General features: G+C 43.9%; 1 protein-coding gene across 1 annotated transcript in view; it reads right to left on the reverse strand.

Annotated features, from left to right (window-relative positions):
• HEATR4 (HEAT repeat containing 4) overlaps window positions 1-23,920 on the reverse strand; it is a 50,000-nt gene that overhangs the window by 14,756 nt on the left and 11,324 nt on the right. The window contains 15 exon segments of the mRNA XM_007184427.3: window positions 467-626; window positions 1,722-1,800; window positions 2,484-2,673; window positions 3,534-3,603; window positions 4,169-4,349; window positions 5,053-5,171; window positions 7,605-7,709; window positions 8,352-8,512; window positions 9,392-9,571; window positions 14,023-14,166; window positions 15,516-15,719; window positions 17,024-17,164; window positions 18,192-18,382; window positions 19,324-19,519; window positions 19,522-20,272. Of these exon segments, the coding sequence (XP_007184489.2) occupies window positions 467-626; window positions 1,722-1,800; window positions 2,484-2,673; window positions 3,534-3,603; window positions 4,169-4,349; window positions 5,053-5,171; window positions 7,605-7,709; window positions 8,352-8,512; window positions 9,392-9,571; window positions 14,023-14,166; window positions 15,516-15,719; window positions 17,024-17,164; window positions 18,192-18,382; window positions 19,324-19,519; window positions 19,522-20,272 (2,872 nt within the window).

Consider the following 23,920-nt stretch of genomic DNA (forward strand, 5'->3'; position numbering starts at 1 on the left):
CACCGTAACTGAAAGGTTGAGTTACATAAAGCTGAGAACTTTATGAAATCGTTTTTTTTTTTTTAAGTTGCTAAAGCGTAGATGTACATATAATCTCACTTTCCAGAGGTAATATTACTATTCAAGGTTAAGCTTCAAGGCTTTTTCTGAGTGCTTAACCAGACATACACACGGCAGTTTTTTGTTTTGTTTTTCTAAGGCGTCCTTTTTTTGACCTAACTTTCAAATTGGTTCAGATCGAATTACATCATTCTTTTTTTAAGGGGCAGATAGCAAATCAGAGCCTGGGGGAGGGGGACAAGGAAAAGATAACAGAAGGACTGAGAGGATGGTGGCCAAGAAGAAAAGAAAGTGTCCTTTCCTGGCTCTCATCCTGCAGGGCTCACAACTAACTCCCCAAACATCCAGTCCTGAAAAAGGCTTGTTAAAGGAGTCAAGGCATAGGATTCATCCCTAGAAAACTTACCCTGAAAAGTTCCTTGGAGAAAAGTATGGAATTTCAATGGTTTTTGCCCCTGTTTGGGTTGCATGTAAACACGTTTTGCTTCCTCCTTCACTTTTCCTATGACTGTCTCAATCTTGAATATTTTCTGTATCAACAGTTGCTTTTGGCTTAGTGTTTGAATCTGAATCAGAACAAATGTTGAAAAAAACAACTATACTAGGCTGTAAATCATCAAAAAGCGTTAATAAAGTGCATTGCATCATGCTTATTAGTATTAGGTGGTACGTAAATGCCCGAGAACATTGTTCCCTGGTGATATTGGTTGGACATTTTTCACATCTGTTACTGAAAAATTTACTTTAGCTTTTTGGGCATGATGAAAGGAATCTGCTAAGAAATGCTTGCTTGATGTGAAATTGGTTTTGTGAATTATATGAAGAATCTTTTGCCTTTTTAAAGTCCTTTTCCCTCTATTCATCTCCTCTAACAGCTTTGAAAAATTAGAACCACCTGTTCAGCTAGAGTTCCTTTGGTGAAAGAGCCCAGATTAGGAATTAAGGAAAGTTTAGAAGGAAAAAGAAAATCTAGGGACTTCCCTGGTGGTGCAGTGGTTAAGAATCCGCCTGCCAATGCAGGGGACATGGGTTCGAGCCCTGGTCTGGGAATATCCCACACGCCGCAGAGCAACTAAGCCCGTGCGCCACAACTACTGAGGTTGTGCTCTAGAGCCGGCGAGCCACAACTACTGAAGCCCGTGTGCCTAGAGCCCATGCTCCTCAACAAGAGAAGCCACTGCAATGAGAAGCCCGTGCGCCGCAAAGAAGAGTAGCCCCCACTTGCAGCAACTAGAGAAAGCCTTGCGCAGCAACGAAGACCTAACGCAGCCAAAACAAATTAATTAATTAAAAAAAAAAAATCTAGGGGGCCAATTCCAGTCCCTCATTCCTTCTTTATGCCTATCTGCAAAAAAGAAAGAACTTGGGTTTAGAGGATGGTGGGGAAAAAAAGGGAAGGAAAGGAAACAATATTTCAGAAACAACTGATTTTGAGGACTAAGGGGATTTTTGCTTTGTTTTACTTTTTACTAGTAGGATTTTATAATCCTATCTCGCACAGATGTATTTTGTATCTTCAAGTGAGATATTGTATCTGGGGCTGTAGAAAGTATATTTGTGTTGGGGAAGAGGGTACGTACATGCTTAGGGGGCAAAAGAGGCCTGAGGAACTCTTGAGAGCCCTGAATTTTTTCTTGAAAACATAGCTTGTACTTATCTACCCTGTTCTTGATCTCCTGAAGCATTTCTTGGTTTCCTTCATTTTCTAAGTTGAGTATCTTCATTGCATGGTGAATTTCTCTGAAAGGTAAGAAGAACTTCTTAGGTTGTTCTTCCTATCCTTAAAGCATGGAGGTGGAAAATACAGGACTTGGAATCAGACAAGAATCCTAAGTTCCAATCCTAACTGTGCAGTTTTGCTGAGCTTTATTTGCAAAAATGGTATGATGCTTAGCTTGTAGGGATGTTCTGTAGTTTTTGAGATGATATACTTGAAGGTACTAGTAGATATTATTTATTGAACACCTTTATGACAGGTACTAACATGTTATCTCATTAATCATCACCACAGACCCATAAGGCAGACTGCCGTCTGCATTTGATACATGAAAAAATGGGCTCAGAGAATTTAAGTAACTTACCCAGACTCACAGAGCTAGCACATGTCTGAGCTGGGGTTCAAATCCTGGTCTTTCTGACGCTAAAGCCTATCGTCACTAAGTAGGCACTTGATAAATGTTAGTTGAATAAAAAAACCCACCTGGGATGATGAACAAGTACGTAAACTACATGAGCTTGACTTTTAATCTAATTCAGGCCAATTTTTCTGTTACCCACTTGCTAAGTAGATGAATGGCCCAGGTGAGCCTGTGCTTTTTACAGCCATTAAGCAGCCTGGAAAGGCAGGCACATACTCTGTTAACAAGGTTGGGAGAGTTGGCAGTACAAGAGGTCATGGCAGGAACCAGAGGGTTAGTGCTTACTTTAGAACAGCATCATGGTTCTCTAGGAGCAGCACGTCTAGGAAGGTGTCCCTGACTCGGTCTCCTTGAAGTTTGAGGGCTAGGATGCTACGGCAAGCCTCTAGTCGTACACCTGGTGATTCTTCGTAGTGGATAGCCCAGAGCAGGAGGTCTGTCAGTTGGGGACTCACGTGGCCAATTTGTCCCAAAGCTGCAGAGATTAGAGGGCAGCGTGTTCCACTGTCACTTAAGATTGAGTTTGCTATATCCTAGCATCCAGAAATGGCCTTATTAATAAATAATAATAATAATAAGGTATAGGCAACCACTTGCTAAATTAAATATTGCAAATGCTAAACTAAGTATTTTGTCTTTACCTTCCCTTTTAGATGACAATCACCATTAGAATTTTAGGAATGGGTTAGAAGAGGACATTATCCCCAGAGAATTCCCAGAAGGGGGGTATTCCATGCCATCCTTGTCCATTAGGATGTGAGAATATACTAATTTACCTATTTATCTAGGAATGAGATATGGGATAGATAACTCAGAAGACCAACCTAGTCAAGGCAGGGTAATGGGGAAAGAAGGCACAATTACTTCGCAGCTTAACCCAGGGCTGATTCTTAAAGGGACCTGCCAGACTGTCAGAGAGAAACAATGCCAAAAATCCCTAAAAAGAAACTCTAGGAAATTTGAGGGCAGGATTTTAGGTTTGTAGCAGTCTTGAATCTGGTCTGACTTTTAAAGAGTCCTATGGTTGAAACCTCCAGAGAAAGCAAGTATATCCAACAGTGGATACCTGCTTGGAACTCATACCTAATTCTGTTGGCAGGGATTGTCTTGTCAGCCCTTTGCCTTAACGCGTTTGACATAGACCTAGACTCCTTAACTAAAAATTAAAAAGAACAAGAAAATAATCTTTAATTTCTCAGGCAAGGAACTTCTGAGAAGCTGTGATTATCCCCTCCCTTACACTCTACTCTCTTCCTAAAGAGATTCTGGGGATCATCTATACTAAAATATGGGAAGGTATTAGAGGTTGAGGAGCTGGGGCCACTCCTGTAATACCTCGAATGGCAAAGGCCTTGATTTTCCAGCAGGGATCTCTCTGTGTGAGATTCAGAAGGCATTCAAGGACCTGGGATGGATAAAAGGCAGTGCTGAGTAGAGAGAATCAGAGCAAGAATGAACCAGAGACAGGGACCCCTCTTGTCTAAATGTGCTTTAACTGGAAAAGTGGCCTTCTATCAAACCTAGTGAAAAAATGAGCTGGAGCCAGAAGTACTGGCTTAGGCGCATAGTGTTCTTATCTCCTATCTGCAGATTGATTTTCCCAGCTCACAGACCTATGGCCATATAGGCTTCTTTTGAATACCTCCATCAGGTTTTCCACTATTAACTAGGGATTATAACTCGATTCACTGGAGTTGTACCCTAAGCCTATCAGTAACCATGTAATGAGAAGCTAGTTAACTGAGGTGAGAACAGGATTCAGGGGTGTGCTCTAAAGTGAAGTCTAGGCTGGCCTGGAGCCTAAGTGTGGGCCTAACTGTTGGTGTGGCCTATATATCTCCTCACCTTCCTGGTTCTGATCTCTCATTCTGTGTCCGCACAGAATGGTGAGTATACTATGTACGAATGAAGCACTGGGTAATGCCCTCTTGGGTTAATCAGGTAAGATGGTACATGTTTCCTTGACTCACCATATTATCATGGATCTGCAGGGCACCAGCAGCCAAACAAGCTGCCTGCCGAACTGCCATGAAGTCATCAGAGAAGGAATTCAGAAAGCTTGGGAGAAGTTTGGCGGTCATGAGCTTGAGCCCACGAATTAGGGAGAGGGCTTCCACACGCTCCTGGAAGTTTCCTTGGCCCAGCTTGACTCTGTAAGGCACAGGTGCTTTTATTTTCCCTCCTTAAACTTTTGATCCCTCTCCCTACGCCCACCCCCAGTGCCCTCAGGATAAAATCCAACTTCTGTAGGCTCTCCATTATCCATTCCCACCCTTTCCTACTTAGCCTTATGCACGTTAAGTTTCACCAGGTAGAGAGACCTCAACTGTTTTATTTACTTGAATCCCTATTATCTAGAGTATGCTAAGCGCTGAACTATGTTGAATGACTGAGTAAAGGAAACTTTAAACATGGATCTCTTGCTACAGTCAAGTTCTCTTCCCCACTGTCCTCACATGTGCCATGTTCATTTCTGTATTTGGCTCCCAGTGTGGAAGGTCTTACCTTCTCTCTGCCTACGTAGTCTTACCCATCCTTCATGAAACTTGACTTTGCTAGGCATTTGTGTATCTTGCCTGTATAATCAGAATCATGTCATACATTTGAACTCTCAAACATCTAAAACAGTGCCTAACACCTAGTGGGCATTCAATTAATGATTCTTCCCTTAGCCACATTGTTAGTGTCTGTAGGGGCTGTTAATGTTTTATTTTATTAAAAAAAAAAGTCCTGCAATGGGATCTATACAATGCTGAGCAGACAGAGCAGCTCAACGGATGCTGGCTGGCTGGAGCCCAGGCTCCCTGAACCCTTTAAGAATAAAAAAGCTTTCTCCATATTGACAAGGTCTTACCTGATTGTGTCATGCACCTCTTTCCCAAGGCTCATTTGCCCCAGAGCTTGGGCAGCTGCTTGTCTCACTTTCTTATTCCAGTCACTCAACATCAGCTGGATCAACTTATGTTTCATATCCTACACATAGGTGTAATAATTAGCTACCATTTATTACCAAGTCAATTTTGTACTTGGCACTGTGCTAATAAGTATTTTTACCCATCACATAATCCTCCCAAACAATCCCATAAGGCAGACATTACCATTTATAGGTGACAGAAAGGAGGCTTAGATTTCTTGCCCGAGGTTAACCTGTTGAGTGCTGGAGCCAGGACTCAGACCCAGGCCTGTTTTTTTAAAAAAATTATTATTATTAATTTATTTATTTATTTTGGCTGTGTTGGGTCTTCGTTTCTGTGTGAGGGCTTTCTCCAGTTGCGGCAAGCGGGGGCCACTCTTCATCACGGTGCACGAGCCTCTCACTGTCGTGGCCTCTCTTGTTGCGGAGCACAGGCTCCAGACGCGCAGGCTCAGTAGTTGTGGCTCACAGGCCTAGTTGCTCCGCGGCATATGGGATCTTCCCAGACCAGGGCTCGAACCCATGTCCCCTGCATCGGCAGGCAGATTCTCAACCACTGCACCACCAGGGAAGCCCCCCCAGACCTGTTTTTGAAGCTTATGCTTTATTTATTCATAAATTTATTTTTATTTATTTATTTGTTTATTTATGGCAGCTCTGGGTCTTCGTAGCTGCACGCGGGCTTCAGTAGTTGTGGCTCGTGGGCTCTAGAGTGCAGGCTCAGTAGTTGTGGCGCACAGGCTTAGTTGCCCCACAGCATATGGGATATTCCCAGACCAGGACTCGAACCCGTGTCCCCTGCATTGGCAGGTGGATTCTTACCCACTGCACCACCAGGGAAGCCCAAAGCTCATGCTTTAAACTACTATATTATATCGGGGCCAGCATAATCTGTGCTTGAGACTCTTAAAATTTGAAAGTGATACATTAGTAGGGTGACCAACTCATCCCAATTTGCCTGGGACTTTTCCTGGGTTTAGTACTTAAATTCCTATGTACTGGACAAGCTAGGACAGTTGGCCACCCTATGTGTTAGTACGTCTCTCAAAAGGGAAGGGACGAAGATTACTAGTTGGTGATTATGTAATGTGCCCAAAGCTATTCTCCCTGCCTGAAATATCTCCCTTTTCCACCCCTATCTGATACCTGATGTTTTCCTATTCTTTCAGGATTGAGCTCAAAAAGCATCTCCTCAGTGAACTCTCCTCTGCCTTCTGTAAGCAATAGGAAATCCCCATAATACTTTACAGCTACTTCTGTTATAGCTATTTACATGTAACATTTACCAAGACGTGTTATCTTTGCATCCCCAATGGTAGCATGCTGCCCAGCATGTAGGATGTGGTCAGAAAGTGCTTGCTTACTGAATGAGTGAAAGGACTGATGGACATATTGCTTAACCCCAGCAGTCTGATGTGAAGTTCTCATCTTTACCCCGCCCCCTGCTTGCTCTGCATGGCTTTTTACTTTCAGTTGGCCATCCTGAGTAACAAGTGCTGAGGAGGCAAATGTGCAAATTAATCAGATGTTGTTAAAATGGTATTGTTAAATGCAGGTTCTGATTGAATTGACCCGAGGTGAGATTTTTCACTTGCAGCAAACTCCCAGGTGATACCTATGCTGCTGGTCCAGGACTTTAGCGGCAGAGTACTACTATGGCAGTCGAGGCAGAATTAACCCAGACTAGAATTACACTGATTACACTGAATGGCCAGGTTTTGTGCTTCCCACATCAAAATGTGAGGGTCAAGATGGAGGGTGCTCACTTCTCATGGGAATAGCAGTGTTCTGGGCCATTTTGGAGTTACTCAGTGTTATAAGGAAAAGATAGTGGCACATAGGAAGAAGGGAAAAATCCCATTTGGATAGCTGAAGTTGATTTTAAAATAATGGCAAGAAGGAGGTCAGGTGAAAGCCTAAATGATGGTCAGGGTTTCCCATGCCTGGAAGTCTTTTTTTCAGTTCTGTCCCAAGTCTTGCTCAGCTGACCCACACTCCTTCCTTCACAGAACTTTTAACTGATAGGTTCAGCTCACACTAATCTCTCTCTGAAAAGTTTTGAGTACATTACATTTATCACTTGTTCTTGAATCATTTGTGTATGTTAGTCTTGCTACTCTTAACTCTAATGTCAGGTTTTTGAAAGTAGGGACAGTATTGACTGATACTTATAAAGTACCTTGATGTGGAGGCAATGTCAAATTACTATAAAAGTTTCTAAACTTTTCTGTTTTTTTTCTTGCTTACTTCATTGTAGGTAGGTTACAAACAGTTTGTGGACTGCCACCAGGCTGAGAAGCAGTGGCTTAAGTAATAGAACGATATGCTGGCATTTGAAGATAATTCTGGGTTAGGAGTAAGAGGTAGCAATATGGGAACAGAGATCTGTTTGGCAAGAATGGGACACTAGATAGCAGCAAAAAGTGGAAGAGCTCCCTAGCTCAGTTTTGCTTAGACTTTCTGTCCTGGAAACACAGGAAGAGAAGGCTTACCACACTGACATTTCCACCAATCTGGGAGAGAGCTCGGCAGGCTACAATCCGGTCTTTCCATTGATGGCTATTCAGCTCCACGGCAAGCATGGTATGTATCAGGGTCTGAGGAAATGGAAGACGTGTATGGATATCCATGATCACTTTTAGAGATGCTGGAACCTTGGAGAAGTTATATCCTAACCTGGCATCCAGCATAGTTAATGTCACAAACACATGAGATGCCCGTTGCTAGCAAAGGAAAGTGGGTTTACAATGGGGCACTCTTACATCCAAGCCAACTGATTTCTGGGGAACAAATCAGGGAACAAAATACAGATTTAGTAATCTGAACAGAAAATTCCTGGGACCTTCTCTTCTTAATTTAACTATCTTTCCCCCTAAAATGATTTGTATATGCCTCAATCTGTGAGTTTCATATTTCTACTGGAAGTAAACAGAATTGTAGGTCTGTGTGGTTTTCAATGGTAAACTTCTAGCAGAAGCAAATTCTGCATATCACAACTTTTCTTGCCTACACAGTTAGAAACCATCTGCAGCCTACTTTTCTCACCTTTCTCAGCTAGCTGTTGTCACTTTTCCTTGTATACACCCTGGTTCACCCACACTTAGTCCGGTTTTACCTGTGCTTGAGATTATCCCTACCCAACCACCTGCATTTTCAGTTCCTTACATGCACCGACCTCAAAGACCCAATTTTTCCCCCGAAACGTGGTTTCTTTCTCTGACCCTGTAATGGACATGTACTGTCTTCCCACTTAGATGGCTCAGGAGCATGCAGGACTGTTGCTCAGTGTCCTCATTGTTCTTGTTAAACAGCTGATGGAGGATCCTCTTAATCACGGGGTAAGTGGCAGCACCTTCCAGAGCCAGGCACTGAGCTGCAGCCCAGCTGTCCACGCTATTACCTGCCACAGTGGGGTGAAAAAGGAGTCCAGAATGGCGATCTCTTCTCCCCACAGAGAGAGCAGCCTTTGGGTTGGTACACAAGGCTGCTACCTGCCTGATATCTCACTTCCCTCTGCCCCCTGTCTCGAAATTCAATCCCTTATTTAAATCACATTTAAATGGATTGTATCAAGGTTCTAAATATAGACTGAAAATCTTAACCTGAAAAGTCAAATCCTAATACGTTTTTGTTAGGTAACAGCAGGAAGGCACTTCTGGCCTGGGTGAGAGATACAGTTGTCCCTCTCACTAGAGATGGGGAAGTCTGGAGTGGAGGCTTTCTTAAGACAGATGAATTAAATTGTTGAGTATCTCCATGCCGAAGGCCAAACTGGTCAGCCAGTTGTCCTCCACCCCTGCTGCCATGCAAGGAGCAGGTACATCTTTCAGACAGAGCATTTCGGCACCTTGGGCCTATCATCTGACAGAACCTTTTTGCTTGTATTACTCCAACAATGCTTGTGGACAGTGCCTGTAAGTTAATGTGCAAAAATGGAAGCAAGATGTGTTCAAGTGGTGATTTAAAAAATGTTTAGAACGTATTCTTTAATATTATTACATTATCTTTTCAATTGAAAATCTGGTTGTATGAAAGGGGACATGGTTTCTGTTCAAATGCACCTATGAAACGTTTAGCCCAGGTACCACTAGGTGGCAGTGTACCTATTTTGTAAAGTACCTGGGAAGAACAAATCTGAGTATCTAATGGAAGCCCAGACCCAATACAGTAGACATCATAGAGCATGATGGTGGAGAGGAAAGGATTAGGAAAAGCTGATGGTGAGATGTCCTCTCTTTACCCCATATTTCCAGGTCAGAAGTAACAAGGAGTTACTCACCCTTCAAAAGGGCAGCCTGCATGACTTCCCGGGCAAGAAGATTATGGGACTGTATGGCATATTGGCATACTGCCGCTGCCATCCGCACATTAGCATTCTTGTCACAAAGAGCAGCCTTTAGGAGGGGCTGTAGAACCTCTGGCAAGTCCTGGATAGATGGAGCTTTGACGGTTTCCTTGTCTGTGATCAAAAGAAAGCCAGTAAGAGGGTGTTAGCTAGCCCCTTTGCTTTTCTCTGAAACACAGCTTTTTCCGTAGTCACATGGTGGCCAGCCTCAGTCTCAGTTGCAGATGTTTACTGCTTCTTAATATAATTAGAGTTTAGCTGAGCCCCTACAATGGGCAGGATTTTAAGGCTGACTTTTGTGCTGGGTATTCCTGTTCCCAATCCTTTATCATCTGGCCTCTACAGAGCTGTATTCGAGCCAAAGGAGAATGTTTCCAGCTAGGCTGTGGTGACCAGCACCATTAGTTTTAGTGATGAAAATCAACCTATTTATATATTTTTGTATTTTTAATAATAATAGCAAATATATTTAGGTAGTGCTTTGCTGCTTATATAGTGTTTCACATTCATTATCTCATTCAGTCTTCTAACCCTCATTGAAGTAGGCAAGGCAGGTATGACTGCAGAGCTCACCTGAAATATGTGTATTGCAGGAGTCCTTTTAGGTTTAAGTAAATAGTCTCACAAGACTATCATAGGCACACATGGCACTAATCTTTGGAATGAAATAGGATGGAAGCATAGTTTGCCAACAGGACAGCATCAGGCGTTCCTTTTGGCAAGAGTTCTTGAGGTGGTTTGTCTAGCATTCCATGGAGCCTTCTGGGGACAGCTCAGGAGCATGGAATCGATCCCCAAGTATGTGTCTTATGTTCCACCAGAGTTATTATCTCTTTTATATAACAACTCCATAGATATAATTCCAAAGTCCTCAAAGGGCATGCTTTGATAAGTTACAGCATTCATGGGAGCCCAAAGGATGGTGCCTCCTTCAGGCGTGTATATTTCACTTACAGTTCTTCCCAGTCCAGATGTAATTTATCAGTCAGGGTTCATTTTTTTTTTAATTATTTATTTATTTATTCATTTATTTATTTTTGGCTGTGTTGGGTCTTCGTTTCTGTGCGAGGGCTTTCTCTAGTTGCGGCAAGCGGGGGCCACTCTTCATCGCGGTGCGCGGGCCTCTCACTATCGCGGCCTCCCTTGTTGCGGAGCACAGGCTCCAGACGCGCAGGCTCAGTAGCTGTGGCTCACGGGCCCAGCTGCTCCACGGCACGCGGGATCTTCCCAGACCAGGGCTCGAACCCGTGTCCCCCTGCATTGGCAGGCAGATTCTCAACCACTGCGCCACCAGGGAAGCCCAGGGTTCATTTTTAGCATAAGCAATGTTGCCTACAAAGATAGTTCCTATCCTTATCAGGTTATTGGGACAACAGGTAGGCATTTAACTAAAGCTCATTTCTCAAGTAGGAGGGGAAAGTGTTTTGTTAACCTTTTGTCCACAACTAGTTTCATTTTATAGATAAGGAATTTGAAGTTCAGAGAGGTTAACTGACTTCCCAAGATGTGGCAGAGCTAGTTCTATAGCTAAGGTTTTAGAATTTCTAATCTGTCCTTTTTGCTACTACTGTGGGCCACTGTGCCATCTGTTAAGAATGGGCTAGGTGGAAATATGTGTATTTCAGGGGAACAGATAGAAGTCAATTATTTCAAGAAATAATGAGTAAGATAATTTTCTTTGGGAAGGTTTGGGGAGGAAATAAGACAAATCAAAATCTAGACACCCAGGAAAGGGATCACATGAAAGGGAATGACAAAGGTATTCGCTAATGTATGTTGAAGATTTGGCAAGATAATCTCTTGCCACCTATTTAAGGTTTTCTCTATGTGCCAGGCACTAACACACATCATCGCATTTAATACCCAAGGAAATAAGCGTTTAAAATAAAAAATGTGTACATGTGGAAGCATATAGCAGGGACATCAAACCAAGTCTGGGTGGTGGGGCAGGGAAAACTCCTCAGAGGGAGTGATACCTTAGCTGAAAATTGAAGGGTATGTGTAGAAGTTAATCAGGTAAAGAGGGAGAGGTAGAGTTTCCCAGCAGAGGGAGCAGCAAATTTGAAAACCTGGAGTTAAAATGCCCATATCTGGAACTCAGAAGACAGGAAATAAGTGAAATGAAACTTTAAAAACCTGAAAACTTTGTAGAGATAAAATTAGTCCCCACCTCTAAGAAGTTCCTTGTTTGGTAGAGATGGCAGAAAAGTAAACAGACAATTATGACAGAATGATAAATGCTAGGGCAGAATAATATCAGGATGCTACCAGACTTCCCTGGTGGCGCAGTGGTTAAGAATCTGCCTACCAGTGCAGGGGACACAGGTTCAATCCCTTGTCCGGGAAGCTTCCACATGCCGTGGAGCAACTAAGCCCCTGTGCCACAACTACTGAGCCCATGCGCTGCAACTACTGAAGCCTGCGTGCTGCAACTACTGAAGCCCATGCGCCTAGAGCCCATGCTCCACAAGAGAAGCCACCGCAATGAGAAGCCTGCTCACCGTAGCAAAGAGTAGCCCCCGCTTGCTGCATCTAGAGAAAGACCTCACACAGCAACGAAGACCCAGCGCAGCCAAAAATAAAAAATAAAAATAAATAAAAAATTTTTTAAAAGGATGCTACCATCAGCAGAGAAGGAAGAAGTATCAGCCCAGGCTTCTCACAAAAGGTGGTTTCTGAGAGGGCACTTGGGGGTTAGTAAGAGTCAGTTGGTTTTATGTCCTTTCAGCAGCATTTTATAGTTTCTGTCATCTGGGTCCTGTGTCTTGTTAAGCCAGCTCCTTGGTAGATTACAGTTCTGGCTCTTGTAGATGGGAAATTTTCCTTTTTAACTGCTTATTGCTAGCAAAGAAAAAACTATGACTTTTTTTTTTAAATTTTTATTTATTTATTTATTTATGGCTGTGTTGGGTCTTCGTTTCTGTGTGAGCGCTTTCTCTAATTGTGGCAAGTGGGGGCCACTCTTCATCGTGGTGCGCGGGCCTTTCACTATTGGCCTCTCTTGTTGCGGAGCACAGGCTCCAGACGCGCAGGCTCAGCAATTGTGGCTCACGGGCCTAGTCGCTCCGCAGCATGTGGGATCTTCCCAGACCAGGGCTCGAACCCGTGTCCCCTGCATTGGCAGGCAGATTCTCAACCACTGCGCCACCAGGGAAGCCCGACATTTCTTTTTCAAAAGATTACAGACCATTGGGAAAAATGGCCAAGTCCTTAATTCATTTTACAAGGCTAGTAAAAACTAAAACTTGATAAAGATAGTATAAATAAATACAAAACTACCGATTTCACTTACAAATGTAGTAAAACATTCTAAAATATTAAATCAAACCCAGTGGAGTAGTAAAAGAAAGATCCATTAGGATTTATTCTAAGAGTTTAACAACAGAATTCATTATATGCACAAATTAAAGGAGAAGAAACTAGAAAATGGCTGGTAAAATTCAACAGTCATTTTTGTAATAAATAGAAAAGCTCACATGTATGTTGGCATATGTTTGTAAAAGCATAGGGAAAGTGCTGGAATGCCAAACTAAACATTGGTTACCCTGGGGAATGGCATGGGGGTGGGATTGGAACTGGGAAGTGAGTTGGGGGAAGGTAATCACCTCTTTTTTTTTTTTTAATTTTTTTGGCTGCATTGGGTCTTCATTGCTGCGTGCGGGCTTTCTCTAGTTGTGGCGAGCGGGGGCTACTCTTCGTTGCGGTGCGCGGACTTCTCATTGCGGTGGCTTCTCTTGTTGTGGAGCAGGGGCTCTAGGTACACGGGCTTCAGTAGTTGCGTGGGCTCAGTAATTGTGGCTTGCGGACTCTAGAGTGCAGGCTCAGTATTTGTGGTGCAGGGGCTTAGTTCCTCTGCGGCATGTGGGATCTTCCTGGACCAGGGATCGAACCCATGTCCCCTGCACTGGCAGGCAGATTCTTAAGATTCACTGAGCCACCAGGGAAGTCCCACCTCTTTTTATACTCCTCTGTGTTGACTGATAATGACACTTTATATTTCTTTTGTAATAAAATGTTTAGGAAGCAGAATCTGTAGAATTTATTGGTCGATTGGTTGTGGGAAGAGAAAGGATTTTGTCCAGGATGACTCCCAGCGTCCTAGCTCAGAAACTGCGTGGATTGTGGGGATGCTGATTGCGATGTGGAATGTGGGGAGGGGTCTAAGGGTGATGAGTTCAGTATGGGACATGTTGAGTTTGAGATGTGCTGTCAAAAGAAGAGCTAAAATGGAGTCGGGAGAAAAGTGTGTGCATTCACACACACATACACATATACTTTTTGGCTATTATGAATGGGATCTCTCAAGGTAGAACAATGTGAACTTACTTGTAAGCTACTGAGCATCAAAGGGTGATGAAATTCGTGCAAAAAGCACTAGACAAGAAGTCAGGAATTTTAAATTCATCTCTATTACTGATAAGTTGTGTATATTCAAGCCAGTCTCTGGGTCTTGGTTTCCATTTTGTGAAATGATCTCAGATAAGCTTCAGGGTCCCCGCCAGTTCAAAATTTCTATGGCTCTGTGAATTGCTTATATTCTCAAGCAGTCCAGTTCTGGCTCTCACCTGAGTCTCCCTGGCTGATGGCAATACGGGGCCGTTCTAAAGCAGCTGTGGCACAAGTGATGATGGCTTGGATCCGGATGTCATCATGGATGTCCACCAAGCTCCGCAGCAGGCCCTCTATTGTTTTATGGTGCCACTCGATGACTATACCATGAGGAGGAAAATTAGAAGAGAACCACCTGGTTAGGGCTAGATATTGTGCTGCAGGCAGGTGACAAGAAGTTCCCTTTCCCTAGGACAATTCAAGCAAAACAGCTCAGAAGAATAAAGGGCTCCAGAGATGGAGTCCTGTCCTGAGGGAAGTTATTTCTCTGATGATCCATGTACCCTCTTAGGTAGTTCCCAAACAAAACTCCTAATCCCATCCTATATTCTTTTCTTTTTTTTTTTTTTTTGGCTTAAATAACTCTTTATTGTTATCACCTGGTAAATAGTTAGGTGCAATAAAACAGTGGTTAAGGGTACTTTGTCGTCAGACATACCTGGTTTGGAATCACAATTACTAGCTATGTGGCCTTGGATAAGTTACTTAACCTCACTGGGCTTGAGATTTCTCATTTGTAAGATGAGAATAATGCTGGAACCCACTGTATTGAGTTATGTTGAGTGTTAAATGAGTTAACTGGACAAAGTGTTTAGCAAAATGCCTGCAAGATAATAAGGGCTCACATGTTAATGATTGTGGTTATCATTAGGTTTCCTTGACTTCGAGGGCTCTTCCATCTGGCTTTCAAGGGCTTCTTTTATTGCTAACTGCTCTCTTTATAGCTTTGGAGCTTTTATTTCAGTGCTCCCACCACCTGTAGGTGCTCCCTACTGGTAGCTTTTACTCAGAATCTCTTTTCCAACCCTGTTTTTGTTTACCTGAACCAGTTTATGTGATGGATCACCTCTCTTTTTCCTGCACTAACTAAACTAGTTTTTCGTGTTCTGAAAGCCAGCAGCCCTTGAGTCTTCAAATCTTGCAACTTTCAACACTCCTTGCTGGACCCTTCCTCTGTCCCAGGCACTCAGCCTTCTATTCCCATATCGCTGAAGGCAAAGTAAATATATGCTAATCCCAAATTTACAAATGAATTTTGGAAAAGGGTTGTATATGCCACAGCCAACTGAAGTTTCTTTTGATCACTGCATTTCCATTGCTTGAGCAGCACATTTCACCCTTTCTTTCATGCATCATTTATTGAGTGTAAAGTTTCAGAGGTCAGTGAGATAGGGTCTCTGCCTGTGAAGAGTTCTCAGCATAGTGAGTTTCCACAAATTACTGATGTAAAATCTGCCCATGCAAAAAGTATCCAGATAAATGCAACTGTCATTGTGTAAAAAGCTCTTATCTAGTCTAACCTTGATGAGGCAACCAGATTTTTATGTTTCACAAGAGAGGGATGGATTTTCAAAGATTGAGAAACACTAGTCCCAGGTGAGAACCTCCTCCTTCACAAATAACATGCTGATATGTCAGGACCCCCGCCCGCCCCACCCCCTTCACTCACTTAGAGCCCAGCCCATCTTCCATTCCTGCAGCATCCTCCGCAGGACCACCAGTTCCCAAGTCACATTCTCCTTCAGTGACTCTGCCTGCTTCTTCAGTCTCCTGGTCTTCATGGGCATGTCCTCCTCACCCACCTGCAGCAGCAGATCCTTGGCTGGTATGGGCAAAGCTGTCCAGCGCATGGCTCCTTTCACAGGCCTGCAAGCTGTGCGGGGCAGCAGTATGAGGCATTCTGCCCACTGCCCTAAACGTGCGTTCCCAGCCAGCATCATATTCCTATTCCTGGCTAGCACTAAGGCAAAACGAAACTGTCAAGAGCCAACTTTCCTGTGATTATGTAGGAAACTGAGTACAAGTCCCATAGGGAGTTATGACAAGTCCTGACTACAAACATGATAAAGCCATGATGATGATGGGGCAGAGAAATTTGGGGAAGAAAAGTTGAGATATATTTAAGCCTTTTTATAAGTTTAATAAATCTTTAGGAATATAAATATGTTTATATGTAACAACGCTTGCTCATAAAATTCAGTATTTGATATATTGCCATTTAAAGTAGAATGTAATTGGCCATTAATTCCTAATTTATTAAGTTTTCTTTTTAATGTTTTCAATTTGGGAGGAGGAATGGTGCTATAAGCTGCTAAGTGTTTACAAGTGCCTTGCTGTAGGAATGATTAGTGTCTCAGTTTTAATGAGGCAGCTGAAGCCCTGGAAGGTGACTTGCCAAGACCCAACCCAAGGCTTTGCTACATGCTTTCTTCACTGCTTTATAATGCTAGCCCTCAGCAAAGGAGGAGGCTGTGTGAGTTTGGTGGAAGCTGCCCACACCTGCCGTCATTAGCACTTCCTCTGCTCTAGTGGCTATTGCCTCTAGAGCCAGGCAGCACTGGAGACAGAGGTTTGGGGCTGGTGGAAAAAAGAATGGTTCACTAATGCTGCTAGTTTCTGCACACCAGGGGGCCCATCTGAAAGGTGACATTGCAAAAGAGTCATGGGGAATGGAGACATAGTCTCTGGAGGATGGGCACTTTTTGTTTCCTAAGTTTATTTCTTGGTTAACTCCTTTCCCTCTACCTTACCTAACTTACAGAATGAAGAATGATGTACTCATGAAACAGAAATTTGAAACACAGGTTGATTCTAGGGCCTGAAGCAGGTATGGGCCTGAGAATGGAGTGGGAGGGTAGAGCCAGCCCAAGGAAAAAGGGCAGAGTGCTAGATCAGGGGTTTGATGTACTTCCTTTGGAAGCATTAAGGTGGGATCTGTCTTATTAGTAATTACTGGCCCTAAACCACTTGGTTACAACTAAGTTCCGTCTCATTTCAGCTGTATGGGCCACAAAGGCTTTTCCCGTTACAAATAGTATTTTATAATTTTATGAGATGATTTTTAGTTAGTAGGAAGGGACTCCCCTAGATGCTGGTGGTGCCCCAGCCTATGAAACAGGGGCCTTAGAGAACTAACCCTACTTCCACCTTTACCCCCATTATCAGCTTCCTGCTTACATGGTTCAGGAACTGGCTGGGAAGTCCACCTTTCTGGGGTTTCAGGGAAGACCTTAGATAGCTGCTTGTTGTATCGATTGAAGTTTTCCAGGAAAATTTGGTCTCTCTTTGCACCAATCTGGTGGATGATCTGGACTTTATCTGTGAACAGATAAATAATGAGTCCCTAGAACCCGCCTCCTTCCTCTCTTCCTGGGTTTTTGGTCACCAGGATCAGACCCAATTTCCTTTTGCCCTACTCTAAGCCTCTAGGACTCATGACTGCCATGCTCTGGGGGCATCCCTTGAAGGTGACTGTTGCTTGGAAGTATGACCTGGTGGCCTCATAAAAGCCTGGAAGCCAAGTCAGAACCTAACTTACAGGCATTGTCCCCTATGAAAAGCTAGATACTAATGAAGGGTTACCTAATTCATCTCTTATCAGTCATAAATACCTTTGTCTGAATAATTTTGTTAAACATTTTAAGAAGACTTTCAGTTGAAAGCAGTTTCGGAACAAGATGGGGGTAGGGAAGAATAAACAGCTTGGAATGTGCAGTCCTAGATTGTGTATCCTGGAAGCCCAGGCATCTAAAGGATAGCAGGATGGAAGGGGAAGGTAGTGGACATTCATGGGTATCGGGCAAGAAGCACAATATTTCTTGTCTACTTAAAGTGCATTTTTGTTAATATTGTTTTACAAATAAGGTATGTAAGGCTCAGACGGCTTATATAATTTGCTGAAGGTTAGTAGGAAGGGGCTAAGCCAGGCTTTAAGCTCAGATCTCCAGAGCCTGTGATTGTTTTTTCCAACATAGCACCTCATTGGGGGAATTATCTCAGTGAGAGAAGGGAGAACAGAGAAGAGGTAGGTTGTTCCCAAAGCTGAATCTTGCTTACTTTGCAATCCTACCTCCACTACCTCTTTAGTAAACATAAAGGGATAGAGAGAGGGGAAAGAGGAAGAAGAGTTTCCTTCCTATCAGATACCTACCCCCTGTCCCCGGCCTCCACCCCACAAACCCCAAAAAAAAACCTCCTGTGCTAGTAACCAGGAGGTGTCAACATGAACACTTGGTTCATCCAGGGCCTCTTATCCACACCCATGACTGTTTTATCCCCCAGCTACCTTCCACCTCCCTGCTCCATGTCCCCCTTGGCCCCCACTACAGGACCCCAGCTCCATTACCGAAGTAAATCTCCTGTTCAAAGGCGTTGTCTGTGGAGTAAGCAAACTTTCCAGCTCGGGGATTCACCTGTCGGAAGTGGCTCTGCCTTGGGGGCTGGTAGACGCTCCCGTTTCCATCGATGTCCTCAGCAGTCTTATTGATGCCAGGCATGCTTTCAACTGTCTGCACTTGCAGCAAGTAATTGGGCAATCTTGGAATGAGTGACATGGGGAGAAAAGGGGGGACAGGTAGCTTTAATACTGGTGCCCTTAGAGGGTGCATGGACTTGGGGAAGGGAACCCACCTCCTACATTACCTCACTTTACCTATTATGTGTGTGGTTATTTAGTGGATAGACTGTAAGCTCTTTAAAGGATAGGTCCATGTCGGTTCATTTACATTGTATTTCCAGCACTTTGCAGAGTGCCCGGAAAGTGGTGGCAATGCAATTTATATTTGTCCAACAAATGAATAAATAAATGTTTCCACTTATCTTTAGTTCTCTTTTAGGAATCAGGGATGTTATAGCTCGTCTTCCTTCCAGTTATAAATGAAAAGGAAGCAATGTGAGATACGTGCAGTAATCCTCTTCTCTAAGCTTATTTCTCCATCCTGCTGCCAGTCAGTTTTCGAGTCAGTTGACACACTGGCTCCTTATTCAGACTGAGGCAGGACCAAACCTCATGAGGTCTCTGCCTTCCTCACTCCCACCGTGGATTCGTTTCTAGGAGCACCTGGATAGTACCTGGAACAGCAGAATGGTTCAGTCTGCTGGGAAAGGCTGAGAACCCATTCCTTTAAAGGCAGTGGTTCTCAGCTGGGAGCAGCTTTGTCCCTCAAAGGGACATGTGTCAATGTCTGGAGACATCTTTGGTTGTCACACCTGGAGAGTGCTACTGGCATGCAGTAGACTGCTGCTAAACAGCCTACAGTGCACAGGACCAGCCCCACAACAAAGAATTATCCAGCCCAGCACGTCAGGAGTGCTGAGTTTGCGAAACCTTACTTTGTGGAAATCTTAGGTTGGTGGTGGAAAACACAAGAGGTTAATGTGACAGTGTGTTCTGAAGTAAGGAGTGTGAGGCCACCCAGGAGTCCTCGAAGGGGAGCCAGGGATTCTCAAAGGCGCGCCCGAGGCCCCAGCCAGTCTACCTATAATAGACAGGAAGCAGCAGCTCTGGCTTCTTTTCCTCCTGGGTGGGCAGCACGACCCTTCGATCCTCAAATTCTGCTGTCTCTTCTTCCTCCAGCTGTTTTAAGAGCTCCAGGTCGCTGGAGGAAGTGAGCTCATCCCGGATGTGGCTCCAGTCGTACTGCTGGTGCAAGAAGCTCTGCCACTTACGGGGGGCACCCCAGGCCTCAGAGGACGCTTGTTCTGGATCCGTCGGGCAGCGCGCTTGTTAAGCTTTTCCAGCACGACAGCCTGCCATGCTCTGGCCTCCTTCTCAGGAGGTGGAAGCCAGGTTTCCCTCTCCTCCAGGTTCACATCTGGAGAAAGTGACAGATCCAGCACGTCCAGCTCCCTGCTTGGATGAAGATTGAGAGGACCAGATGCTTCCTGGACTGCGCTTGCTGGCTTTGATTTCTTCAGCTTCTTAAGATTGGCAGAGCTTTCCGTCTTCATAGCCTGGGAGGTGACCCTTGTTGAGGGACCTGAAAAATCCAAGAACTTGAAGCTGATGGGCTTCTCAGGTCGGGGCTTCCTGACTTGGGGAGGCTGGATGATGCTGTCTGCATCGTAGAGATGGTCAAAGCTGTATTGGCTGTAAGGAATGCTGGCCAGCCCTCGCTGCTGCACCACCTCCTGAGAAAAGGTGAGGTTTGCAGCTGCCTGTTTCAAATATAGGTTCTTGAGGTTTGCACAGTGCTGCGGGCTGGAGTGGAAGACTGGAGGCACACTGGAAACGGAGGCGCACTCCTCCTTGTTTCTTGGTTTTAAGTAGGAGAAAATCGTGCCCCATCCCAGCCGTGGGGAGAGTGACTGACGGAAATGCTGGGAGGGAAAGGTCTTTCCCTTCTCGGTCTTAGTCATTATTTCCCAGCAAATGCTTCCTTCCACACTGTCTGGTCCAGTGGAGGACCTGGAGGCATGACCAGGCACCTGTTAAGGGGATGGGAAGAACTGGTGAGAGCTCTAGGTCAGTAGAAATTGGTAGCCCGTAGCAGTCAGTAAGAAAAGAACTTGGAGAACAGGTAGGGGAGGGGGGAAGCCATGGGCATTAGAAAGACAAAAGAAAGAAATGCTGCAACATTTGAAATGGTCCTTGTTCAGACCTTTGCTTCCAGTTCTCACATTTGTCCCAAAGTTCAGACCCTCATCTCCTTATGAGGGATTACTGCTTTTCAGCAGTATCCCAGGTTTCCAGTTTTTCCCCACAAGTTGCTTTCTCCCTGTTCAAAGAACTTACAGCGTAAAGTTCAGACAACTCAGCCTGGCATTCAGGGTTCTCCCTGAGTACGGCCCCAGTTTATGACCTTGTCCTGACATGTAACCTCTCCTCTCGACTCTCCTAGCTCTTCTCTGAGTGTTCTTCCCTCCACAAGTAGATCTTCCTTCTGTGCCATGTGAAGCCTTTCTTCCATACTTGACACAAATTCTGTCCATTCTTCCAGGCCCAGCTCAATTCCTCCCTACTCCGTAACTCTTTCTTGACCTATCCAGGCCTCCGTGTCATACACAGATTTACAAATCACTCCTAGTCCATTCCAGTTTTATTTTAACTTTTAACCCTGTGACACCTCACATCGTTAAATATTTGGCTCCTTAACTGCACCGTAAGGACCACGTCTCCAGTCTGTTGTCCTTCAGAGTCACCCAGTACTTTTCTATATTGTTACACAGTCTTCATTGTTAAAATGTTTTACAGCTACAGAATATTTTATCAAATAGGTAAATCACCTTAGCTCTTAATTATCAGGCAAGTTGTTTCCAGGTTTTAGCGAGCATGGAAAACACTGTAGAGAACAAATGCCTAGAGTTAGTGCTTTTAAAAAATTTTTCCTTCTGAAGCACTTCCTTGGCCTAATAATGATAATTGACAATTATGAGTACTTTGCTAAGGGCTTTACACTGGGATGATATTATGGTCTTTATTGCCTGTGGGAAGAAGCTGAGGCTCAGAGAGGTAGGTAAATTACTTCAGATCACATAGGCCATAAGTAGCAGAGTCAGGCTTCAAAGTCAGCTGCTAGATTCCACCCCAGAGCACTTAACTTCTGTGCCACACTGGCTTTGGCTCCCTACCACTCATTTTGTTGGCCTTGCCATTCCCAGGGGCAGGTGACACTGCCCCCCCACCTCTGCCCCAAGCATGAAGGTGAGACCATTATTCTGTTGTGCTTAGTGCCAACTCCTGCCTTTCCTGCCCTGTGCACAGGGTACCCCTTAGCCTGGATCTGACTCTTCTCTCTTTCACAACACCCAGCACTGTACCTTCTCTTTTTAGGGCTTGATTTATTCCATTGTCTGCTGTGTATTAAATCTGTCCTCTTGGTGTGTCTTTTTGGTAAGGGTCAGCTTTTACCTAGATGTCACTAGGCCAGAATTAATGACCTAACTCACATTAAGTCACACATGATTAATGTGATGTCCCTCCAGGAATTTTTGCACATAAGATTAAATTTAGTTGTTCCATCTCTTCACAATCACGAAGGCAACATGGCTACCAGTAAAAGTCAGACTAAAAAAATTAGGGCAAGGCTAGAGGTTGGTCACAAGGTGCTGTTTTTCTTTAAACAGTGTCTACTTTCACTGGTTGAAAATGAACTGCGAAATGAACACAATATTAGTGTTCTCCTGCCTTGTGTATTGCCTAATAGAACATCTTATTCTTAACATATCAGTGTGTCAGTATCTTGCTCCTAAGTCAGGGGGCATTTTGAGCCTAAACACTTGAAAAACAGAATGAGGACTGGTTTCACCCTAAGATGACTACCTATATGGAATGATTTGGGATGTCCCCAGATATATGCCCTTTAGCCTGTGACATACAGAATCTTTGGTTACAATGCTATCATCACAGAAAGAATACCATGTTATCATTATCAGTTATTATAAATTCTCAAGGAATAATCATCATCTAAGATACTGGCTTGTTGAAAAAGGATGAAACACATGATAGATATGTTTTTGTAAAGGAATTGGGACAGGACAAAATGTTCTAAGGTTTGGTCAAAAGAGGTCTGTCCTGGATGGACTTAGAGTCAGAAGACAAGTGTCAGGCCAGGTTCTGCACTTCCCAGCCATGTTTAAATGATTTAATATCCCTTGTTTGCCTTAGTTTGCCAATCTGAAAATAGAGTCTGATACCTGTTCTAATTTAGTGTTGATATGAAGCTCAAAATTAGGGAACATGTATGAAAGTTCTCTGCAAGCTGCAAAGTATTACATAACTGTGAGGAATTGTTATTGATTTAGAGCCTGGAGTATTGTCCTTAGAAGGCAACTCTCTGGGGCCCCACAGGTAGATGCACTGGGCACTTAGGGAAAAGTTTAGGAATACTGGGGCCCTAGGCAATTAAGAGAGGGAAGAAAAGACCTACAAACAGAGTTTGGAAGCTCCATATTATCCAAACCTAAATGTTACTTGGACTAACATTGAGGCAGGGTCCCCTCCCAACAAATAGCCCTTAAGAACCAAAAGCAGAGTGGCAGGTTCCAGGTGCTTTTGTGCACTGACAGCATGAGAAATTGAATAAATTACATCCTACAGTTATTCAAACCTGGCATAACTGCAGATCAGGCCCTGTAATCTGGTAAGTAGCAACCACCAGATTATCTCTTGCACTTCTAGGAACTTGGCTAGACAGGCAGGAGTGGGGCTGGAAGGTTTATGCCACATGTGTCCAGTTAAACCTGATATAAAAATCCAGACTCAAAATGGGTGCTATCTCAGAGGTTCCAAATTTAGTTCCACTCTTCTGTTCACCTTCCCAGTCCCCTACCCTCACCCCCTGGTCTGTTGCCTTTATTCTGCAGAAATAGTTGAAGTGGGCTAAATAATGCATGCTGAAAGGAGTAATATCTTGCTTTTTTCCTTCTGTTACTAAAGCAGTGGAAACTGCCACAGAAGAAAAGGCTATAAACCTTAGCACAGTATCTTCTGAGAGGTTTTTTTTTAAAAAAAAAATTTATTTATTTATTTATTTAATTTATTTTGGCTGCACCAGGTCTTAGTTGTGTCACGCAGGGTCTTCGTCACAGCATGTGGGATCTTCTTAGTTGCAGCACTCGGGATTTTAGTTGCGGCACGTGGACTTATTAGTTGCGGCATGCGGGATCTAGTTCCCTGACCAGGGATGGAACCCGGGCCCCCTGCATTGGGAGTGTGGAGTCTTATCCACTGGACCACCAGGGAAGTCCCATCTTCTGAGAGTTTTAGACAAGTAATACACTCTGATCTACACCCACAGATTCTGAAGTTCTGAGGAAGGGCCCAAGAGGGGACAGTCAGCTTCTGTGACAGTGCTTGTTAGATACAGTTAAAGGACCTTCTGCATCAAGATCACCTGAGGATTTTGTTAAAATGCAGATTCCTGTGTCCCACACTCCAGAATATTGATTCAGTAGGCTGCAAGTGAAGCCTAGAGATCTGCATTTTAACAAACTCTCAGAGGTTTTTATACACATTAAATTTAGAGAAACCATAGCTCCAAAACGTATCTGTGGGATTTGTGAAGGAAGTTTGGTTAGTGGGGAGAGTGGGATCAGGGAACACAGCCTCTTAACCTGGCTTATTTCAAATACTCT

The sequence above is a fragment of the Balaenoptera acutorostrata genome, chromosome 3 (assembly GCF_949987535.1).
Source record: "Balaenoptera acutorostrata chromosome 3, mBalAcu1.1, whole genome shotgun sequence".
NCBI lineage: Eukaryota > Metazoa > Chordata > Mammalia > Artiodactyla > Balaenopteridae > Balaenoptera > Balaenoptera acutorostrata.